Consider the following 24,603-nt stretch of genomic DNA (forward strand, 5'->3'; position numbering starts at 1 on the left):
ATAACTGTGTAATTAATTTCAGCCAAAGAAAGAAAAAATGGCATAAAAATGATGTTATGTGGTATAATGCTAGTATTCGTTGTTTGGAAAGGTGTAACATGGATGTAGTGAGATTGAATAAATAAAAATACTTATATTTTTTCATAACTATACACCAACTTAAAATCGAGTAGCATGGTAATGATAGACTACGCCAACAGTATACAAAAGATTAAATATGCATTCTATGAAGTCAATCATACACTGTATCAGTTATGATAACACAATACACATTAAAATTTCATGCAACAATATAGTTTGATAAAAACAGATTCAATGCAGAATCATAACAATTTTCATAAAATAAAAAAATATTTGTCATATCCTAATAACAGATCATTCAACTCCCTTGTTTCTAAAAAAAGTCTTAAACATTAACAATATTAGCATTCAAATGTCTTTTTTCTCATCATCACAAATGTTTTCATCAACGATATCCAAGGCCATATCTTTTTTGTCTGCTTCTTTTTTTTCTTCTTTTTGTCCATCTTTTTGTCTGATCTCCTTCTTCTTTGTCTGTTGCTTCTTCCTTTCCATCTTTAGTTTCTTCTTCAACAATTCGGTCATTGTCAGTTCATATATCACAAATTTATTAACATAAACAATTCAATGCTCAAATAAAAAAAGATAAAATAATTAAGAATTACCTCACCATTAAACAATTCACAGCGTGATGAACGAAAATTTTTCAATCAAACATGCACTATCAAAACTCAACTATTGTTACAAATATAACTAATTAGCTATTAATCTTTTAATTTTGATCATTTCATCAATCATATTTTAAAAGAATTTTATACACCCAAATATTAATTTCATAGACCACAAGTCTACGGACAAAAACAGATCACTGCTTAAATAAAATAGCTAAAATAACTCATAAATTAACAATTATCCCATCATTCATTACTACAGTGCTAAAAAAATACCAGAACTAAAGAAAAATTCCTTGACAAAAATTTCAAAATTCAACACTGTAATCGAAGAAAAAATCTTTTGAAATTGCCGAATCAAAACTCAATCATTTCTTCGGAATCAAACTAATTACCTCTAAAATTCTCATATTTTAACTATTTAATCAACCACATTCGAAAAATATTCCTATACTATATCACTTTGAAATGATTAACAATAAAAATCGATAAAATGGATCTACAAATAATCGAAACTCGATTTTAACTTACTTTATAATGCAAAAACAAGCCCTTTGTCGCTGGAGAAGAAGAAAAACAAAAAATAGCGTTTGGAAGAAAATTTTTGAGAATAGAGGAAGAGTTGAAGTTGAAGAGGAGAGTAAATTTTTAAAATTGTAAAGATGATGAAATGATCCCTTGGCCCATGTGTGGGCTCCACTTTTACAACTTTTCCACACTTTTTTAATCTAAATCCTAAAAATTAAATCAAAAAGAAAACAAGTGGGTATATGGCAAAATAATTTTGAAAAAATATATTTTTGCTAATTTTTCCCCACTTGAAACTTACCATTTCAACCAAATCATATTTTTTCAATAACAATTCAACAACTGCTATGGTTATCAGAGATATATTGTTAGAGTTTGTAACCCAAATTCTATTGATTCGGCCCTAAAAAGAGTGCAACCCATGTTTGTGATTTTCTGTGGGGTCTGTGGTGATAGCGTAAGGATCGGAACGGTATATTTTTTGGTCTAGAATTTATTTGTATACACGTATTATATAAGTGTGATTTGGTGGATTGTTTTGGACGGTTTAAATACGTCATTGAGACTTTCGTCTCCTTATTGTTGTACTCCTTTCCATTATAGTAAATTCCTCCGTCTCTGCCTGTGATTTTTCCCGTCAAGAATTTCCACGTAAATCTGTGTGTCTTCTTCTTATTTTCTTTTGCTTAATTGTGGTATTACTTATTTTGTCCGAACATAACATACATAATAGGAAAAGTAACAATCCAAACAGCTGTCAATAACGTTACAAACATTAGCCTTAATTCCCAGTCCAATTATCCCACCACGTGCTGCAACAACCATCATTAACATATCAAAGAATGTTTATTTGAGTGTTCTCCCTAGCTTTAATGAGAGATTTTCATGCTTGGATTAGTATACTTAATAGTGTTATAGAAATTATCTTTCAAAACAAAGATTGTGATGAAATAGTAAATATTCTTTCGTTTTTAATTAGAGTCTCGACTTCAACTCTCCGTTGGTATAAATAGTTCGAGAATTGGATTGATATATGAATAAAATAATAATGAAATGTATCATGACATCAATAAAATAAAATGAGCTTTAGTTGAGAGTGAGAGCTATTGTTTAAAGAAAATATGTATGCTTAATAAGTGTATGAATCAAAAATTGGAAGCTAAGCCCCAAATATTGATGCCTAATGGACTATTTATGTCATCGTCATTAAAAATTTGACTCATCTATGATATTATCGTTACAGAGTGGTTCGTCCATGTTGTTATTTTGCAACGATTGATTTGCAAAGTCATTTTTGCCACATAGCCTCATATTGGAAGTCAATGTCACCAAAACCAAATCAACCAATATTATTTCAAATCAAAATAAAATATTGAACCCATCAAAATAAAATCTGATACAATTAGTGGGTCTGATTTTTATTTTTAATGAGTTCATTTTTTTTTTTTGGATTGAATCTTTTTTTAATGGGTCCGATTTTTAATTTTGATTTTAAATAATATTAATTGATGTGGATTTGATGGCGAAGGTCTAATAAGAGGCCACATGATAAAAATAATTTTGTAAAATCACCATTACAAAATAATAGTACGAATAAACCTTTCTGTAACGACAATAACATAAATGATATCAAAACCCTTCTAAGTTGAATTTTTCATTGCTTGATTCGATCATCAGATCAACATTTCTTGACTATCGTTTTAACTAACGAAATTTTTTTTTCATGTGTCATTATATTCCTCATCCTTTTGGATAAGAGCATTTTTATCTCGTACATTGTTATAGTATTTCTTAAGTGTTGAACTAGTTAGACATAAATAATTTGTGGGTGGTGTTGGTAGTCTAAAAAAAATATTAAACGTTGAAAGAAAAAATGTAATGGTGTTATGTCTGGTTTTAAAAGCAACACTAGAGGGGATCCTCTGCCGTTTGAATTGGTTTATTTTTAAATATTTTTATCTACTTTGTTATTTTCTGAAGGTGTTTGATAAAGACATAAAATATTTTTAAACACTTTATTTTAGACTTAAAAAATACAAAAATAAATTACTATCTACTTTTAAACTTTTGGCTTTTAATTTTTAAGACACTTAAAAAACCTCATACAAACACCCCTCTAAACTAAATACAATATAAATAATTGTTCCTAATATATTTGTTTGAGGATAAGTATTTAGAATTAATCAATGTATGAATTCCTGAATGTTTGTCTGGAATTATGTGTGAGGACAATGATCTCTTGGGCCTTAGCCATTGTTGAATTATAATTGTGAAGTGAGAGGAAAGAGATCTAAAGAAAAAAGGGAAGGATCTAGATTAGAATGGAAAGGAAATAGGTTTGCTAAAATATAAAATAAACTGCTAATAGTAATAGGACATACTTTTTGAAATACTATACAATTACAATTTAAATAAATCTTTTTAATAGAGAACATGATGTATGATTTTAAAAATAAAATATAATTTAAAATTTTATAAAATAAAAACTTTAGGGTAAATTTGAAAAGAAAAAATAAATAAAAGTGAAAAAGATTGAAAGTGAAACCAAGTTTGGGTTTTAGTTGGTAAAATTATGACTAAAAGGATCCAATTAGAAATTTCAATAAAGTACAAGGTCTCCCGATAATTTTATTTTATTGGTTTAAGACTTTTAAAACTTATGGTTTAAAAAAAAAATTATAAATATTTATTTAGCTATCAATTATTTTATTTAGAGTAAAAAATATTTTAAAATTAAATTATTACTAAATAAAATATAACAATATATTATTATTTTTTATGAGACTTACTAAAAAAAAGTGAATTTTGGAAACTACAACAGGGAGTACTTTTTGGAATACAGTATTTTTTTAATAAAATGTTTGTGAAGTTTTTGACCTTTATTCACTTTAGTTGAAAAAGCTATGTTGTGTGGGCCAATATATTATTATGAACAACCAAAACCACAAGTCTATATAGTTTGAAGGTGCACCACAATTTTGTGACACATTATAGTATATCCAATCTTACCAACCATTCAGTGGTTATGGTTTCACGTTGTAATTTATGTCTTCACACAGACACATATACACAAATAATAAGAATCATAATATATAATTGTCCCATTTGTCATATTTATTTTTGCAATAATTTGATCACTTATTTTTTTTCCATAGATGAGTATACATGTTAATTAATGTTGGCTAGATCATGGCTACGATGAACATGGCCGCTCCTATAACATTCCGGCCACCGGAGTTCACTAAAAGCCGCCATAAAACCGTCATCTATCTTCCAAAAAGAATACACATTTCTGTTTCTTGTGCGTCTACCGGCGCATCAACTACTACAAAACCTGAAATTGAACTTGAGTTCATTGGGGTACGTAATTGTATGTGTTATAGTAAGACATGTTGTCTTGATTCCATAACATGGTTTAAACTTGATTTTTCATGAATATGTAACGTCATTCACTAGATTTTAGTGCATTGAATAAATGTCATTTCCTCTTACGCGTTTGATTGACAACTTGTTTGTTTTGTTATAGTAAGATAAGTTTTCTTTTCATTCTGTAACATGGTTCAAACCTGATTTTTCCATAAATATGTAACGTCATTCATTAGATTTTACTGCATTGAATAAATGTCCTTTCCTCTTACGCGTTTGAGTTACAACTTGTTTGTTTTGTTATAGTAAGATAAGTTTTCTTGGTTCTGTATAACATGGTCCAAACCTGATTTTTCATGAATATGGAAACTCATTCATTAGATTTTAGTGGACTGAATTCAAACCTGATTTTTCATGAATATGGAAACTCATTCATTAGATTTTAGTGGACTGAATAATTGTTTTTTCCACGTACGCATTTGAGTTGCGACTTGTTTGTTTTGTTATTGATTTATATTTATCCTTATTGTAGCCAAAACCAGATGAAAATGGCAAGTTTCCCATGGATAAAGCAAAAGCAGTAAGCGGTGAGAAGCTCCTAAGGAACATCATGTCAGAGAACAAGATAGAGTTGTATGCTGCATATGTAAGTTGTTGGCCTTAGTTAAAACTTTCCAATATGATAATATTTTTCTTGATGTCATGTGAAGTATTCCTTCTGTTTCAAACTAATTGACCTGTTCTGAGTTGTTGACACGAAGTTTAAGAAAATAAAGAATACTTTTGAATCTTTTGAATAGAGAAGGGGAGCCTTGGAGTAACTGCTGAAGTTGCTCTGGTCACGGGTTCAAGCCTTGGAAACAGCCTCTGGCAGAAATGCAATGTAAGGTTGCGTACAATACACTCTTGTGGCGGGGCCCTTCCCCGGACACCACACATAGCAGTAGCTTTAGTGCACCGGGCTGCCCTTTTTTTCTTTTTTAATCTTGTGGTCTTAAATTAAAGATATGTCAAATGTACCAAAAGTATTCATGCATTCGACTCCTTCTAGTTATCTGACAAGAACTTGCTTGGGACTAGGTCAATCACAATAGCATTGTCTGCTATCAATTTATGGACTAGTATGATGTAGACATAGTAATCGACTTTATGTAACTTGTTTAAACAATTAGGTGAAAGTTTACATGTGAGTGGTGAAGAAGATTGAAAGTGTATTTCGTAAACAACCTCTCTACCTCCTTGCGGTAATGGTAAAGTCTGCGTACACTTTACGCTCCCCAGACCTCACTTGTGTGATTTTACTGGGTATATTGTTGTTGCTGTTGTTTTTGTTTATTCGTCTTACAACCGGACTCAAAAACAACTAATCACAATTCTTGAAAATGTATGTAAGAATGTATGGATGCTTTATCTATTTCTTGGAAGATCATGAACTTCTCAAGTACATAATCATCATTTCCTCTAACATTGATTTGCATAAGAAGGTGTGCTACAATATGTAATAGCAAAGGAAGTATGTATGCACTTCTTTAAATCATTTGTGGGATGAAATTTGAACATATAAGAAATATAATGCTATGAAATAATCAAGTGATAGAATAAATGATTCATATATATATATTTTTTTTTTTGCCTCACCTCTGAGCTGGTGGTACAAAATGTGTTCACTCTACTCTCCAGATCTCACAGTGTGATAATACACTGGTTATGTTGTTGTTGTCGTTGTTGCATTTAGTTGTGGCACCATTTTTAGATCTTGAACATGACGTTTACCTTTTGGCAGGGAAAGGTGATGAATTGTGGAGGGGGTGGAAGCTGTGGTACTTGTATTGTGGAGGTATAAGTCTCTTATTCTCCACTACGCTTGTTAGTAATCGGACATAAATAGCCCTCGGATAAGTACTGATAACCCTCGGATAGAGTATTAGTACGGAAAGATCCATTAGATAATGAACTATTGGTTCTAAGCCATCTCTGACGATTAATGAACACTTCGAAGTGCTTTTCTTGCGTATTCTTGATAAACCAGCATTTATATATTCAAACAAAATTATTTGCTGGTTCTATTTTTTCTAACGTGGAAGTTTATGCGTATTCTCTTACATCTTATACACATAGTGCATTAATCTATACTGCAACACATTTTAATTATATTTGGGAATGAAGTTGGTCCATACATCATGATTTTGAGTGTCTGATTATCAGATTGGTGGCTTGCGCTTGAACCATTGCTATCTAGCTTAGACGTTACCAAATGGTTATTCGGTCTGGCTAAACTTCTTAGTTTAGAGAAATTAACTGTATCACTTGCCATGTTTGTTCCTTTTTTTCAATGACACTAAATCTTCCTCGTCGTGCAGATTATTGATGGAAAGGATCTACTGAATGAGCGAACAAATCCAGAACTCCGATACCTAAAGAAGGTATGCTCTCCCACATGCTTCTCTTAGATGCTTTTACCTTCCCTTCTAGTTACACTTTTCTCCACAAAAAGTTGAATCAATCGTCTATTGATCGATCACTTTAAGGCTGTTTCAGTAGCATAAGGTCAAAATTTTCTGGTTGATTTGCACCTTAAAACATCTTGTTGTATGTAACCAACTTGTGTCCGGTAGAGCAAAAATTCTTTCGTTCTTATGAAGATGCTTATAACGGTACATACATATCTGACATAATCTACCGAAAGAATTGCTCATTCAGTTTTCATCACTGTGCAGAAACCTGAGTCATGGAGATTGGCTTGCCAAACTATAGTTGGAAATAAGGAAAACTCTGGAAAGGTATCCAAATTATATACATATATATATATATGAGCTTGTTTAGCTGCATTCCATAGATTTGAACATAAACCTGTACATATTCAAACTAATTACGACTTGATAAAACTTAAATGCTATTGATTACAAGAAAATCTAAGACCAAGATGTCGTTTTAAGGTCCTAAACATGTCAGTAAACAACTAAAAATATTGAACTACTATAATGTCTGGCATCCACTGTTTCCTTCTTCTTTGCACCTGGATTTGCTGCACTTGTGCTGAGGGTCTTTTGGAAACAACCTCTCTACCTCCCTGAGGTAGTGGTAAGGTCTTTGTACACTCTAACCTCGTCAGACCTCTCTTGTGGGATTTCACTGAGTATGTTGTTGTCGTTGTTGTTGTAATGTCTGGTATATGAGTTAATTGTTCTCTCATAAGGTACTGGTCTTTCAATACTATGTACAGGTTGTCGTGCAGCGGCTGCCTCAATGGAAGAAGTGATGGTAGATGAACATGTATAACCTAAACAGTTAACTCACCAACAACTTTGAACAGAGGATAAATCGCGCCCGGAAGCTAGCAAGCATGGTTCAGTAGCTAGGAAACATGAATTTTATTCATTTACCAAGTAACAGCAAGGGTTTTTTCTGCTCCAGCATTTTACATTAGAAAGTATATGTGTCAAGTTATAAAAGTTATACAAGTTATACAAGTTATACAACTAAGTTCTTTGTTTACTTAGTTGTAGCTATCTCTATTCTCTTGAGTGACAGTACATTACTACTACATATTCTTGACATACATAATTATGCAATATGCTTTTATTGAGGATTAAATGATTTATTCAAAAGAAGGCACTGATTCGTTCAGAATGAATTACAAATTTATATCCTTCTCAGTGATGTTGCCAATTGTATTCCTGGTAGTTTAACTTTCTATACCATCTTATCATGATGGTTATCTGTTTCATTGGTAGATCTTCAGTTGAACCAAGAGATTTTGTAATAAAGAGTTACACCGGCTGTGGCGGAGCCAAGATTTTTATTAAGGGGCTTAAAAGTACTGATATGAACTAATCGAAGGTGGTTCAACGTATACTATATGTACATAACAAATAATTTTAATCATGCATAAATAGTATAAGTTTTCGTCCCCCTGAGCATCTGCTAGCTCCACCCTGCACTGGGCACATAACCTAAGCAGACAACCAAGGAAGTTTTTGGCTTTGGATTATAGACACAATCTATACACAGGTAAGAGTGAGTTGCCAAACAAGTCATTCACAACAAAGCTACTCTTATATGATTGATTTTGTCTAAAATTTAAAAGAAAAGAAAGAACATTAGAAAGTCCAGGAAAACAACAACGTACTTAAAAAATAATGCAACCTAACAACTAAAGCTAAAAAATAGCCTACTGCAGACTTGGTCAAATTTAAACAAGACTGATGTTGTTCAACTTTATCACCTCATTCTCGACATCAGCTTCCTGTCTTAACCATGCCTAGCTGCTGGCAAAAAGTGCTCACTTGTTGACACTAAGACCTTTTGTGAACAAGTCTGCAATTTGATGCTCTATTTTAGTATGCTCCAAAGCAATCTCTCCTTGCAAGACTTTTTCCCTGATAAAGTGGTAATGTATCTCCACATGCTTAGTCCTTGCGTGAAACACTGGATTTTCAGCCAAGCAAATTGCTGACTGACTATCACAGTACAAAGGCACTGCATAGTCCACCAATTTTTGTAAGTCCATCAATTGTACGAGCCATGTACTTTCTTGAGCTGCAACTGCTGATGCCCGATATTCCTCTTCTGTTGTTGATAAAGACATAGTTGGCTGCCTTTCTGCACCATGAAACCGCTCCTGATGCAAGCATAAATACATATCCAGTAGTTGAACCTCGAGTATCATGATCTCCTGTATAGTCAGCATCACAATAACCACCTAACTTGCAATCTTCACATTTCTTATACAAAATACCATAGCCAAGTGTACTTTTCACATATCTCAAGATTCGACGAACTCCTTCCAAATAGGACTTCTTTGGACTATGCATGTAACGACTCCTAACACCAACTGGGTAAGAGATATCCGGTCTTGTTAAAGTTAAGTAGATCAAACTACCCACCAATTATCGATACATTATTGCATCTTCCAATTAGTCTTTCCCTTCATGTGAACACATCTTAGCATTTGGCTCCAATGGTGTTGAGATTGGTTTGCAATTAAACATCCCAAACTTCTTCAAGAGATCTTTGAAATATTTTTGTTGATGCAAGCAAATTCCTTTTTCACTACGATCAACCTCCAAGCCAAGAAAATGATTGAGTTGTCCAAGCTTCTTCATATTGACAAATTTCTTTTATTTTGGAGAATTTTTTCTTCACAATCTCCTGTTAGGATTAGATCATCTATATATACTAGAACAATAGGTAGTTTTCTGTCAGCAATTTTCACAAACAAACTGGAATCAGTCGGTGCTACTGAATAACCACTATGAGTAAGAAATTCAGAAATCTTACCATACCATGCCCTTGGAGCTTGCTTTAATTCATATAGCGCCTTTCGAAGCTTACACACATAATTCAGATAATCTTGACTTTGAAAACTCATTGGTTGACACATGTAGATCTCTCGATGTAACACCCCATACTTTTACCTAGCTTAAATTCATTCCAAAAATATCAAAGACTTTCTTTAAAGATGAATACACTTTTATACATGTAGAATTTTCAAGATTTTTTTTTTATTGTGTGGAAAATTGAATAAGTTTTCCATCGATATAAAATTTGCCAAAATCTGATAACCGGGAAAGAAGTTATGGCGGTTTTAAGTTCCAGTCGTTAAACACCGTCATTCAAGCCCGTAGTGCGTCACAGAGTGTGTCAAAATAGCAATTGTCAGTTTTCAGTGTTGCCCTGCGATATTGGCGCGTCACGCCATAGACACAGTTCACAATTGTCAATTTTCACTGAGGCAACATGATTTTACCGCGTCGCTCCAAGGACCAAAATTGCATTTAGTGAGACGCCGCGTTGCGCCATCAATCGAGTTCTCAGTTGTCCACTTTCCAGTGGCACGACACGATAGTGGCGCGTCGCGCTAGGTGCCTAGTTCGGAAATTTTTTTACAAAAATTAGAAGGACGCACAAGGTTAAAACAGTATTTTTCCATAATTTTATTATGCCCATATACGGGACTTAATCCCTAAAAAAATGTCCTGAGCTACTCATTATTCACTTTTCCCCAAATTAAAAACCATTCTTTCTCAAACTAGCAAAACCCTAGCCCTCTAGAGATCAAGAACAAAGCTCAAGGATTCTCCAAGAACTCCAAGAAACTCACAAATTAAGGTATGTTAGATGTTCATTCTTGGGTCCCTTTCACCCATGAAGTCCAAGAATCCTTTTTCAAATTACAAAAATTGAGTATTTATGATTTTCATGTTTGAATTATATTGAATTCATATTCTTGATATTAGTTGGGTTAAGATCCATAACTTAAGTGCAAGTTTTATGAAATTAAATAGCATGTATAACAAATACGTGATTATCTTGATAAACTCTTGAATTTATAAAGTGATTAATGCATCCATGATGTTGATTTGGTTTTCAATCCATGATTGTGATAAAATTCATGAAAATAGAATAATATTAAGGGGGAAATTATATGAATTGCATGTTGGATCCATGAAATTGCAAGTTTGGGCACTAGAGTTGCCATGTTTATATGTTATTCATGATTATGTATATTAAGTTCTGCTCCCCAAGTATTTGATAGAATGTCCATGTAAATTAAATAATGCAATCATGACATGCTAGTATATGTACAAGTTAATGCATTACAAGTGTTTGATGAAATATCTCTATGAATGAATTATGACCAAGAGAACATTTATATGTTATTCAAAGTTATGCTTTGCTTTACCTTTCATGTTATCGAGTCCTGAGGGTATTTAATACCCGATAATTTAGTTGTTTATCTAGAGCTAGTGTCAGTTAAAGAATGGTATCAGTCAAGTCACAATCCGTAGTATTCTCAATCCGTTACAAAACTCAATAGAACTGAGTCAGTTACAGAGTTTAGGAAAACTCAGAAATCTCAGTATTAGTTCAGTACAGTTCAGTATACTCAGTTCAGTGTCTTTCAGTTGGGAGTAGGACTCAGCACCGAGTGAACCCAAGAATGGGGGCTCACCTGTCAGTAGAGGGTGTGATCCTTAGAAGCAATCCTTACGTTCCAGAACTATGTAACCAGCGTAGGTTGAGACATCAAACCTATCAGTTGAGGGTTGATGAGGTGCTCTACCTTCCAGAGGGTACCATCATTCTCGTTTAGGGAACCTGCCAGTAGAGGGTAACCCTTCAGCTTGTCTTTAACCGTGGCACGGTACTGACACCTTTCCAATTGGGGTTACAAATTGGAACCCTATTAGCTCAGATTGGGGCATGTCAGTTAGATGACTACCTCCCATAATTTCAGTTTCAGTCCTCAGTTCAGAACTCAGCTCAGTTTTACAGTATCAGTTATCAGAATTCAATACTTAGCTTCAGAAAAGCTCAGTTATATATGTATACATGTATATGCATAGATTACATGCTTAGTATTTATAGTAGTCTCAGATTCTTCATGTATTCTCTTGTTCAGTTACTCTCATTCAGTTAGTTATATCCTCATGCATAATAACTCCTGCATCCAGCCTTACCTCATCTAGAATACCAGTATATTTCCATGTACTGGCGTATATTCTCTGCGCTACTATGTTTCATATCATAGGTTCGAACGCTGAGGTTCTTGGCCACGCATAGTAGATTCAGATTCAGCCAGCAGTAGTAGATTTAGCAGTGAGTCCTCATCATTCAATAATATTTTATTATTTTATATTTTCAGTAGATGTAGTAGTTCAGTAGATGGAGTTAGTTGGAGGATTGTCCCATCAAATCCACTTTCAGACAGTCAGATTAGAGGCTTTCAGACTAGATTCAGACAGTATTTCAGATTTAAATGTTATTATTCAATATCTGTATTTCAGTTATTTTGAACCTTATGGCATTTCAGCCTTTTATTCCGCATTTATTCCAGTATATTATTCAATGCTCACAACAGATATTAGTCAAGGGTCAGCTTGTGGTCCTTCGGGGTCGCAAGCACCGTATGAAGACTAGGGGGTAGTCCTGGGTCGTTACACCCGATCCAACTCTTCGTGCAAAAAGGTATTATTTACGTCCATCTGCCATAAATTCCAACCTTTACTAGTTGCAAGTGCAAGTAGAACCCTGACCATTGTAAGCTTTTCCACTAGACTAAACGTTTCATCATAATTTAGTCCATATTGCTGAGAAAAAACCAAAGCTTTATGTTTTTCAATTGATCCATCTGTGTGTCGCTTTATCTTGAAGACCCACTTGCAAGATATCGTTTTCACATCACTTGGTTTTGGTACAAGCTCCTAAGTCTAATTCTATTTTAGTGCTGACATTTCTTCTTTATAACTTTACTCCACTTCTGATCCTAAGATGCTTCTTCAAAAGTCTCTGGTTCATTTGCACTTTCTTCCTTCACTATTGCGGTATTGGCATACTTTGGATTTGGTTTTCTGATTTTTGTTGATTTTCTGAGCTAAGTTGGTGTTTCCACTCTACTAGGTTCAGTTTGTTCACATGGTTATTAATACATACCAGTTTACCAAGGACATTGGGCTACACTTTCTTCGACATTGTCTTTGTCATCTGCATCTTTTGATTCTCCTAAACCCAATTGGATTTGAGAATATTGGACCACATCTTTAAAAACATCTGATTCTGGCAGTGCTTTCTTGTTTGATGACCACCATGAAGAAGCTTCATCGAACACCACATTCCGGGATGTGTAACACTTTTCGTTTGTCAGGTCACAACATCTCCATCCTTTTCTTTGACTGTCATATCCTACAAAAATACATCTGACAACTTTTTTGTCCATTTTGCTACATAAATGATCAGGTACAAACACATAGCAAACACATCCAAAAATTCAAAAATAGCTAACTGAAGGTTTCATATTCCATAATTTTTCGAAAGCTGAAATAAAATATAACCTTTGTTGAGGAAGCCTGTTGATCACAAATCCAGTCGTCCTGATTGTGTCTACCCAAAAACGTCCTGGTACGTTCTTCACGTGAAGCATGCTTCGATAAATTTCTATCAGGTTCTTGTTCTTCCTTTCTACTATGACATTCAACTGTGGAGTGCTAGCACATGTGAACTGATGACGTATTCAGCTTTCTTGAAGAAAATCACAAAACTTGTCTAAGGTATATTCTCCCCCATTATCACTACGTAGACAACAAATTCTTTTGCCAACTTTCGCTTCTGCTACCTTCTTGAATTCTTTAAACTTTGAAAAAGTTTCAAATTTTTCTTTCACTGAGTAAATCCACACATACCTTGAGAATTCATCAATAAAAGTCACCATGTACTTCATCCCACCTATGGAAGTTTGTTTCACAGTCCCAAAAACATCAGAGTGTACCAACTCCAATGATTCTCTTGCTTGATAGTCGAATTCTTCAAAAGGCAATTGATGTGTTTTTCCATACTGGCAGCCTGCATATACCGTGTCTTTTCTCACTTCAAGTTGTGGAAGTCCCTTCAACATCGACCTCTCCATCATCACTTTTAATGTAGAATAGCTAACGTGACCCAGCCGCATGTGCCACACGTCTGTTGTTTCATTCTTTTTCGTCTTGTCTACATATGCAGCTTCTGCAGACATTACGTAGATTGATTCCAACCTTTGTCCTTTTATCACCGATTCATTTATAATCTTCAGGTCTCGATAGACCTTCACATCTTGTGTACCAAATAGAAAAAATAGCCAAAAGATGTTAATTATGCCACGGAGAGAAGATCTTTCTTCATACCTGGGACATGGTAAATATTTTAAAGTGACACCTCGATATCACTATGTTGAGGAAAAACTACTGTATTATCAATGTGAGCTATCGGTAACTTTGAGTTATTCACCGTTACAACTACCCTGCTGCCCTTATACTCTGACAGGTGTTGTTGCTTCTCTTTGTCACCCGTTATATGATTTGAGCATCCCGAGTTGATAATCCAATCCTTCTTGTAATCAATTGCCTTTGTCGCTGTAACGAGAGCCAATTCTTCTTCTTCTACAACAAAGAATGCATCTGCATCCCACACTTCTTCACTATTTGATGTAGCAACATTACTCTCAACAGTTTTTTTCTTTGACCAGCAATCTTTTGCCCTATGACCTCTTTTCCCGCAATTGCAGCATTTTTCTTAAAACTTTTTGCCATAACTTTGATTCTTCCAACCACCGCCTCCACGAGTGCTCCCTTTACCTTGACAACCTTCTACTTCGTCGTTGTTCTTCTTAGATCCACTGACACCATGTTGCTTGAACTTTCTACTTCCTTTGTCGACATAGAGTGCTTCATCTTAACCCTTTAGTGAAGCTCCTCCTATTTGCTTGGCCAAGGCTTCCTGGCCTACTAGCAAATTATCAAATTCCACAAGTGACGGCTTATTTTGCCATTCTTTATAACATCAATAAAGCCTCTACATTTAGGCTTTAGACCATAGATGATGATTCTCTTTATCCTTGTCTATCCAATTAGAGGTTGTGGATCTAACTCTGAAATCTCTCGACATAGCATCTTCACCTTATGAAAGTATTATGCAATTGGCATGTTGTGTTGTCCTATCGAGAGTAATTCGTTCTCTAAGAGTTGGAGCCTCGTATCATTTTTATTTGAAAATAGCTTTGCGAATGTATCCCACACCTGTTTTGGTGTTGTGGCGTCTCATATGTGCTCTAGCATATCCTCTTCAGTTGTTGTCTTCAAAGCAAACATAGCCTTTCCTGCTTTTATCTTCCACTTTCGCAATGTGATGTGTGCATCTTCTGCTTCTGGTTGTGTCACATCATTGTCGTTCACAACCTCTCACAGATCTTGCCCTTGCATATAAGACATTATACAAGTGGACGATGTACTGTAGTTGTTGTTGTTGAGCTTTTTCATTCCGCCGATAGCTTGTAGGTATGTCATTGTGTCAACAGTAGAAATCTAAAAAAAAAAAGACTACAATATGTGATTTCCCAAAGAACAACCTTACTCTTAATACCAATTGATGAACTCAAAGTAAGAATAAGTTCAGTTATAGCAGTAAGAGAAAGATATAGTTTGCAGAGAAAAATGGACAACTACTTTATTCACTTTGTTGATGACTCTTTTAAATAAAAAATTGCAAATTAGAAAGACATGTAGTGCCCGTTTGGATAAGCTGAAAAAAAGCGACTGAAAAAAAGTTCTTTAAAAGTGCTTTTGAAAGTGTTGAACTTATTTTAAAAATAAGCAGTTAAGTTTTTGGATAAAAGTGCTGAAACTGAAAAAAAATTATTGATGTGTTTGATAATAATGTTTTTAAGCACTTTTTTTCGTTAAAATGACTGAAATACCCTTATAGCTGTTAATAATATATTAGAGTTGATTATTATTAATTTTTATTGCTAAAATGATTCAAATTAAAATTAATATATATATATATATATATATATCAAAAAAAATTCATGAATGACTATTAATTTGTGCGCTAAAAAAATATTTTTTTTAAGAGTTTAAATGTTGAATGTTTGTGTTTGAAAAAGATAGTTTTATATTAAAAGATTATTTGTTTCTTCATGATTACGTTAAGATTTCGTATCATTAAGGTGCAATTTACGACACTTTCATTTTCTTATTAAACTAGACTTGTTGCTTTTAACTTTTGAGGATAATATTAATATATATGTCGAGCTTATCATTAAGCAAAATATATGTTACTAATCATTATAATTACATTAATAGATAAATAGCTTCATATAAAAGAGGTACTAATATGGCTAGAGTTAAGTTCGCCATAAATACAAAAATTGAAAAATATTCAATTAGTACAAGCATTAAGCATTACAAATATCATTAGCAATCATATCAATTTAATTACAAATAGTGGTGGGTTATAGTGAATTTTATTAAAATAGTAGTATTATATTTACCAATTTGGCAACGCATAAAAGTTAACAAATCACACTTGTATTATTATTTTTTAGGGTTAACACTTAAAATTGGATTATATCGGTGCGTTATAACTCATATGGTTGGGAAGTTGTATACATGTTATTTAATTAGGTAGTGGATTAGAGTTTAATAAATTATTCATTTAATTTTCAATTTTAATAGAAGTTAGCAAAGTGGAGGATATAATAACTACTTCTTTTAACCAACAAAAAGAAAACTATTTCTTATTAAATTATTCATTTAATTTTCTTAGAGAATTGAAAGAGTGGTGTGTGAAGTGTGCCGAAGGTAAAAAGGAGAATTAGGCAAGGGTAAAATTGAAATAAGTTATAATTGCAAGGGACAGAGTGGTAATTTAAATGGTCAACTTAAAATTTCAGAAAAAAAATAAGCACCTATTTGCTACTTCTTGTTTTTTGCTTAAAAAAAGTCAAAAACAACTTTTTTTAAGCTATATTAAAAACTGTCAAACATCAATATAAGCAAAAATTAGCTTATAAGTTGGTCAAACACCCACGTAATCCCACTAAACCACTAACAGAACTAAAACTCTCCTAAACTTTAGGAACACTATCTGCTACTCTAAAGACTAGGAAAACAGCAACGTACTTAAAAAATAATACAACCTAATAACTAAAGCTAAAAAATAGTCTACTGCAGATTTGGTCAAATTTAAACAAGACAGATGTTGCACAACTTTAACATCCCTTCTCGACATCAGCTTCCTGTCTTAACCATGCCTAGCTGATGGTATGTATATGATTAAACAATTAAGCATCTTTGGAAGTTACTTTTTCTTTCAATTTATGTGATATTTTTTGAATTTTAAGAGTTAAGCGGTTTCTTTTTACCATTATTTTTTCACATGACTTATAGATCTTTTGAATTGTCAGTTATTTTGATCATAAAACTTTTTGCATAGTCTACAAATAAGTAAATTATTTCAAAAAATTTAAAAATTTCATATCAAAATTTAAAAGTCTCTCAAATCGCTGCGCTCGCTACCATAAAAATTACTCGTGTCGGTGCTTATATAACTACACATATCAATTTATCATGATTAAGTAATTTAATTAAATGATAATATATTAACTAATTATAATTAAGTGAAAAATGAATGTAAAAGCACATTGACATGCATGTATTATATTGATTTGGCGTAAATATTCGGAAACAAACTTTTATGTATATGCTACTGGATCAGAAATTTTGTCATGTATGTACACTTCAATTACGATTTAACAATATTATGGTGTAAATTCATTTTATCTGATATGAACATGAGTAAATAATTTTCACATGGGATTAATAATTACAATGATGTATTTCTAAAACACATTATAAGGCTACAGAATTTCGTGCTTACAAAATAAATGTCTTAATATTATACAGGGTGTGAATGGGAAAACACATTGCGGAAGAAAGAGTATATTAAATGAATATATTTGGATATAGTCACTTAATTATCTTTATTTAGTCGTTTTTAGTTGTTCACTTTTAACTTTATATGTCCCTTAAAGAAACAATGATCAATATGTGATTTAATCATTATGCCCATGGTAATTGACGTATGGGAGTATTAAGTTTTGAAAAATGATATGCAGATCGATTATTAATGCAGAGAAAACATGAAAGAAAATAACTGCCTTTTTGCTAATATATTAAAAGTGACAAGTAAATATAAAATATATATTTTTGAAATAATGAACAGGTAAAAGTCAACAGAAGGAATATAATTAGTCACTTAATAATATTCATGTCTTCATATATGGATAGTGAAGATCGTCAATGTCCCCATGCAATAAATTTTCATAAAAGAAAATGTTTCATTTCTAATTACTTTGTATTTGGTATGTTTTAATTTCTTCCTAGTTAATACTCCCCGTCTCAAATTATTTGTTCCAAATTTTCTCATTTTACTTGTTTTTTTTCATTAATCAAGAATAGATAAAAAAAAAAAAATTCATATTTTAACCTTTGCATTAATTACTTTTTCTTTAAATTAAAATGTAAACATCATTTAATAATAGAGGTACCATGATAAACTAGCCGTGTTATTAATTTTTTTCTTAATCAATACGTCATCTCAATTTAAAAGGGTAATTTGGGACGAAGGGAGTATACATTCCCTCCAAATTCACAAATTTCTTTTGACTTTCCACATTCTTACATGCATTCCCACTCTCTTAATTTACCTATAAAATGACACTAATCACAAATTAATTTTCTTCATCATTTCTAATCATATTTGAATACAATGCCAACTCTCATAAGCACTATAGTCATGAAGACGAATACTAAAGCTAGAACTCTTTTTCCTACAACATTTGTCTTTTTATTTTTCCTTCATCTTTCTTTTGTTTGTTGTCGAAAAATAATAAGCAGTAATCGCGGTGAAATTGGCTTCACTCTTGATCTTATCCATCGCGATTCTCCTCAATCACCTTTTTACAACCCATCAAACAGCGTTCGAGATGCCTTCCATCGATCATTTTCACGCGCTTCTTTTTTCCAAAAAAGTTCCTTTGCTTCTCCTGATTCAATCCAATCGAGTATTTCTCCCATCCCGGGTGAATATCTTATGAAACTATCCATTGGCACACCGCCTGTTGAAATAGTAGCCATCGCTGACACTGGTAGTGACTTAACATGGACGCAATGTCAGCCTTGCATCAATTGTTTCCAACAATCATACCCTCTTTTTGACTCAAAGAAAAGCTCTACTTATAAAACCATAGGGTGTGATGCTCAAGAATGTACATCAATTGGGAGTAGTTCTTCTTGTGTTAGTGGAAATAATGTTTGTGAATATCAAATTAATTATGGTGATAATTCACACACTATTGGTGACCTTGCTTTTGATGTATTCACTTTTCATTCTACTTCTAGTGAAAATGTTGCAATTCCTAACGTTGCCTTTGGTTGCGGTCATGACAACGGTGGAACGTTTAATAATCATACTTCTGGTATTATTGGCTTAGGTGGTGGTGAAGTTTCAATTATCAAGCAATTGGATAAACAAATCAACGGGAAATTCTCTTATTGTTTGATCCCCATCCAATTGGATTCAACATCAATATCCAATGTCACAAGTCACATCAACTTCGGTAGTAATGCCATTGTGTCTGGTCCTGACGTTGTTTCAACTCCCTTGATTAGAATGGAATCATCCACGTTCTATTATCTAACCTTGGAAGGTGTCAGCGTTGGGAATAAGACGTTGGAATTCAAATCTTCTAAAATTGGCGGTTCTTATGCTGGTGGTGATGAAGGCAACATTATAATAGATTCTGGTACAACGTTGACACTTATGCCTAGTGAGTTTTACGAGAATTTGGAATCTATGCTGGTGGATTCGATCAATGCTACTAGGAAGGAGGATTCATCGGGAACTTTTGGTCTGTGTTACGATTCTGATGAGAATGGCACTATCGATGCTCCAACAATTGTCGCACATTTTACTAATGCGGATTTAGAGTTGTCTCCATCGAGCACATTTGCACAAGTGGAGAAAGGTTTGGTTTGTCTTACAATAGTACCAGCAAAAGAATTTGCTATATTTGGAAACTTGGCACAGGCCAATTTCCTAATTGGGTATGATCTTGTTGCCAACAAAATTTCCTTTAAGCCTACAGATTGCACTAACTACTAGTATTGTTTTGTTGGTTCATTAATGTTATTAGTAGTAATTTCAATATTGTTGATTAATTCTTCTTATTTTATATAAATGAAAATCTTTAAATTAAGTATTTTCTTGATGTTTACTGATTTTATTATATTAACTGATAATAAAAATCTCAAAGACGGTAGTAGAATTAACGGTAAGAGGGTTGAGTCTTACCTTACTAATTCTAACGAGGGACGAACCCTTACGCATACTCTGTGATGATATTTGTATCCTTTTATTTTTAACTATTATACTTGGTCTAAAGTTCAGAATATATGTATACTTATAAATTATATTTGATTGACTTAATTTCAAGTAGCAATGGTTTACATGGATCGGATCTGAATAAAAGAGGAATTGAGTCTTTTTAAGTTTGTTTGGGTCTGAAGGTATAAACAAAATGAGTAAGGTAATTTTTTAACGTCATGTGGTATTTTTGAAATTAAAAAACAAGTTTTAGGATTTTTTTTAATTCACTCTGTTGATGATAAAGGTAAATATGCATCATTCCTTAGACGACAAGACTATATATGCACCATTCATTAAATGATGAGGATATATATGCATTTATGCATCACATTTATAATGAGTGATATATCCGCAGTAAATCACGACGTTAAAGGTTATATTTATTACCCCTTTCCTCAAAATTAAAATAAGGTTAAAAGATAATACCAAAACAACAAAGGATGACATTGTTATGAAGCCTAATACTATGAAGGAAAGTAAATTTATTTCAATTTCTATGATTATAAAGTTCTATTTTCAAATAAAGTTGAAAAATAATTAATGTCTTGACAGTCAATGGATAATCTTGCATGAATTTTTTCAGATAATACTTCCTTTACTACACAACTTTTTATTTTGCTGAGGAATTTACTACACAATTATTTATTCTTGACTTGACATTTTTCAAATGTGAAATTCAACTTGTATTAATAGACATTGCCTCCTCTACATCATTTCTCATCATTCTCCAAAATTTTTAGCCATGGACATTAATATTAAATCTTTCACTCTTATTATATTAGTCTTTTTAGTTTTTTTTCCATCTTTCTTTGGTTTCTTGTCGACGACAAAGTGTAAATGGCTTCACTCTGGATCTTATCCACCGTGATTTTCCTCTTTCACCTTTTTACAACTTATCAAGTACTCCATTTGAACGCCTTCAAAATGCCTTCCACCGGTCATTCTCTCGTGCTAATTCCTTCTTTAAGGGAAATTCTGTCAATGAAATCCAATCGATTATTACTCCAATCCCGGGTGAATACCTCATGAAAATCTCAATTGGAACACCGCCCGTTGAAATTGTAGCCATAGCTGATACAGGTAGTGACTTAACATGGACACAATGTAAGCCTTGTATACTTTGTTTCCAACAATCAAGGTCTCTTTTCGATTCGAATAAAAGCTCTACTTATACAACTATGAGTTGTAAAGATAAAGAATGTACATCAATAGGGAGTTTTTCTTATTGTGGGGATGGAAATATTTGTGAATATCGAATTAGTTATGCTGGTCAATCGCGCACTTTTGGTGACCTTGCTTTCGATAAATTCACTTTGCCTTCTACTTCTGGCAAAAATGTTGTAATTCCTAACGTTGCCTTTGGTTGTGGACATGAAAATGCTGGCACATTTAGTAAGTATACCTCTGGTATTATTGGTTTAGGTGGTGGTGATGTTTCAATTATCAAACAATTGGATAAACATATCAATGGAAAATTCTCTTATTGTTTGATCCCATTCCCATTGGAATCAACATCAATGTCCAATGTCCAATGTCACAAGTCACATCAACTTTGGGAATAGAGCCATGTTGCCTGGCCCTAATGTCGTTTCAACTCCCTTGATAAAAAATGATCCGTCCACGTTCTACTATCTACACTTGAAAGGTGTTAGCGTTGGAAATAATAAGTTGGAATTCAAATTTTCTAAAATTGGGTCTTATACTGGTGGTTATGAAGGTAACATTATAATTGATTCTGGCACAACGTTTACACTTCTGCCAAGTGATTTTTACTCGAATTTGGAATCAACATTAGTGGATTTGATCAATGCTACTAGGAAGGACGATCCATTGGGGACTTATGGTCTATGTTACGAATCTAAGGATGGTACTATCGATGCTCCAAAGATTGTCGCACATTTTACAAATGCGGATTTAGAGTTGTCACCATCGAACACGTTTGCACAAGTGCAAAAAGGTTTGGTTTGTCTTACAATAGCACCAACAGATGACATTGCTATATTTGGAAACTTGGCACAGGCCAATTTCCTAATTGGGTATGATCTAGTAGCCAACAAAGTCTCGTTTAAGCCTACAGATTGCACTAAGTACTGATGTTGTGCCCAATAAAATTCAAATTTTATTGATCAATTCTTGATTTCATAGATATACTTTCTATATAAGCACTAATGGAGATTTCATCCTTTTATTATGCGTTCAATCAAGTAAAATAAAATCAATTAGTGACATTTACAAATGGAGTTAACACTCTTTTGATTTTTGAAATTTGAAGTTGAATTTGGACATTCATTTTACTTGAAGAAAAAAATGAATTTTTTTTCCCTAAAATTGGTCTGAACTAATTTATGAAAACTGAAATTTTTTTGAAAATAGATTTTCAAAATTTGATCCAAAATCTATAGTCAAACACATATTTGAAGATAAAATTTCAAAATCTAATCCAAATTTTATGGTCAAACGCTTACTAAATGTATCCACATGGGTCCAAATCAATTCAAAATGATCCAAATCTGATATCAACCTTCTAATAACAATTAAATAGCTAGGTTCAACCAAATCTTCAAAAATCAATATACATCTTTGTTTTCTCCAAGAATCAAGCTCAATAAAATGTGACAATACCAATGTCCTGGTAAATCAGTAGAAATTATATATAGGGATTGTAGTTTGCGATTCAAAAATATTGTACACTTCTTCTATATCTTTGTATATACCCACACTTTATTCATCGAACAGGCCTAATTGTGCACATAAATATAAGTAAAATTAGAGTGAATGAGTACAAGTGAAATTAGAGCGAATTAATACAGTTCCTTAAAGATTCTTTGTTGTTTGTATCTTTTTGTACATCAGAACTGAATTCGTTGGTACAAATTGTATTCGCCAATACAACCTAAATGAGCGTATGAATCCAACAAATACAATAGTTTGACATCTAAAAAAAACTTGATTTTTTAAAATTATATTTCTTCCTAATATCTAAAAAGTTGCTACCAATGGTAAATACCTAAACTATAACTATATATTGTTAACAAGGTCCAAACTATAGTCATTTTTTAAAATTTCTCAAAAAATTTCTACCTACATGAATTGCAGTAGGATGGTTGGGATCCCTCAATCTTTAACCAAAGATCTCGTATTTAAGCCTCCGACAATTTTGTGGATTTGAAATTTATATGGACACCAAATCAACGCCGGAATTGAATTTTTCATTAAAAGGATTTAAAAAATATGAAAAAGTGATGTAATGATCCTACTTAGGATAGCTTAGCATATTTTAAACAAGCAAGTAAAGAAACACAGGCAGTGGGGATCGTAGTTAAAGCACAGAAGGAGTGACTAACTTGTTGACCTAGACGGTTGAGATTTAATCGTTATTAATGAGGTGCAAGGGTGGAGATCATGACACGTCGCCAGAAGTTGTTAAATAAAGACTTGTGGATAGAGAAAACACTAACGATAATCTGTATTTCCTCTTCTTCCTCGTGATCTCTTCTCTTTCTTCTCTCCTCTAAATTTTTTATGCTCCTCTTCTCTTCTCTGCAGATTCAGGAACTTGCATGGATGCCCATCTATCCTAGTTATCTTAAATTAATTCAGTTCTTAATTTTCTTATAATTGATATTCATTTTCCTATTTTTGAAGTAAATCGAAAATTGTCCCAAAAAAAATTAAATGGTTTCACTTTTATTGTTATTGAATTTAGTCAGATCCTAATTAGGATTCTGACAATTGGTATCAGAGACACTGTTCCGTGCGACCTATGTGGTGGAGATAGCTGAGGGCACTCGCTCTTAGATGGTGGATGATCGACTGGCCATACATGATGGAATTTTGAATGAATTGCTAACTAATCAACAGGAATGCGTAACACTCAAACAGGAATTCAATGAACCTTAAAGATGCTTTTAGACAGGCTTACAACTCTTGAGAGAGTATCTAATAGAGCTCAGGGTGAACACCAATAAGGAGATGGGATACTTCCTAATCCAACTCGGGAAAACAGACAAAACATGCCGCAATGGTGTCAATTACCCAGTTTTGAAGGTCATGAACCCAAAGTGAGCCTCCGCAAATATGAAAGGTATTTCACTATATACATAATCCTGGACAATCTTAAAGTTGATGCAATTACGTTGTATTGAATGGGGTAGCGGATACTTGGTATCACACTCTAGTACTGAGTAGAGGTGTGGCTAATTGGCAAAATCTAAGAAAGAGCTAATTAGCAAATTTGATGATGAATTATTGGATGATATAGTGTAACAATTTAATA

At 33.0% G+C, this 24,603-nt stretch overlaps 2 protein-coding genes and 1 pseudogene across 2 annotated transcripts; all 3 read left to right on the plus strand.

Moving 5' to 3' along the window:
* Positions 1 to 4,202: 4,202 nt before the first annotated feature.
* LOC107857365 (photosynthetic NDH subunit of subcomplex B 3, chloroplastic) lies at positions 4,203 to 8,194 on the plus strand. The gene is made up of 6 exons (XM_016702258.2): positions 4,203 to 4,580; positions 5,119 to 5,232; positions 6,370 to 6,423; positions 6,947 to 7,009; positions 7,304 to 7,366; positions 7,810 to 8,194. Exons 1-6 carry the CDS (start codon positions 4,410 to 4,412, stop codon positions 7,843 to 7,845), a joined length of 501 nt encoding a protein of 166 aa, XP_016557744.1. The 5' UTR covers positions 4,203 to 4,409; the 3' UTR covers positions 7,846 to 8,194.
* Positions 8,195 to 18,664: 10,470 nt separating this feature from the next.
* LOC107862746 (aspartic proteinase CDR1-like) lies at positions 18,665 to 20,063 on the plus strand. Its single transcript, XM_016708399.2, has one exon. The coding sequence runs from the start codon at positions 18,669 to 18,671 to the stop codon at positions 20,061 to 20,063; it is 1,395 nt and encodes a 464-aa protein (XP_016563885.2). The 5' UTR covers positions 18,665 to 18,668.
* Positions 20,064 to 20,478: 415 nt separating this feature from the next.
* LOC107857366 lies at positions 20,479 to 22,421 on the plus strand (annotated as a pseudogene).
* The last annotated feature ends 2,182 nt before the right edge of the window (positions 22,422 to 24,603 follow it).

The sequence above is a fragment of the Capsicum annuum genome, chromosome 1 (assembly GCF_002878395.1).
Source record: "Capsicum annuum cultivar UCD-10X-F1 chromosome 1, UCD10Xv1.1, whole genome shotgun sequence".
Lineage (NCBI taxonomy): Eukaryota > Viridiplantae > Streptophyta > Magnoliopsida > Solanales > Solanaceae > Capsicum > Capsicum annuum.

Excerpts from the sequence above, each read along its gene's own strand:
- LOC107857365 (XM_016702258.2), top strand. The coding sequence starts at position 4,410 with ATGGCTACGATGAACATGGCCGCTCCTATAACATTCCGGCCACCGGAG. Across the intron at positions 5,233-6,369 it reads TAGAGTTGTATGCTGCATAT|GGAAAGGTGATGAATTGTGG; the intron begins GTAAGTTGTTGG and ends ACCTTTTGGCAG. Across the intron at positions 6,424-6,946 it reads GTGGTACTTGTATTGTGGAG|ATTATTGATGGAAAGGATCT; the intron begins GTATAAGTCTCT and ends CTCGTCGTGCAG.
- LOC107862746 (XM_016708399.2), top strand. The coding sequence starts at position 18,669 with ATGCCAACTCTCATAAGCACTATAGTCATGAAGACGAATACTAAAGCT.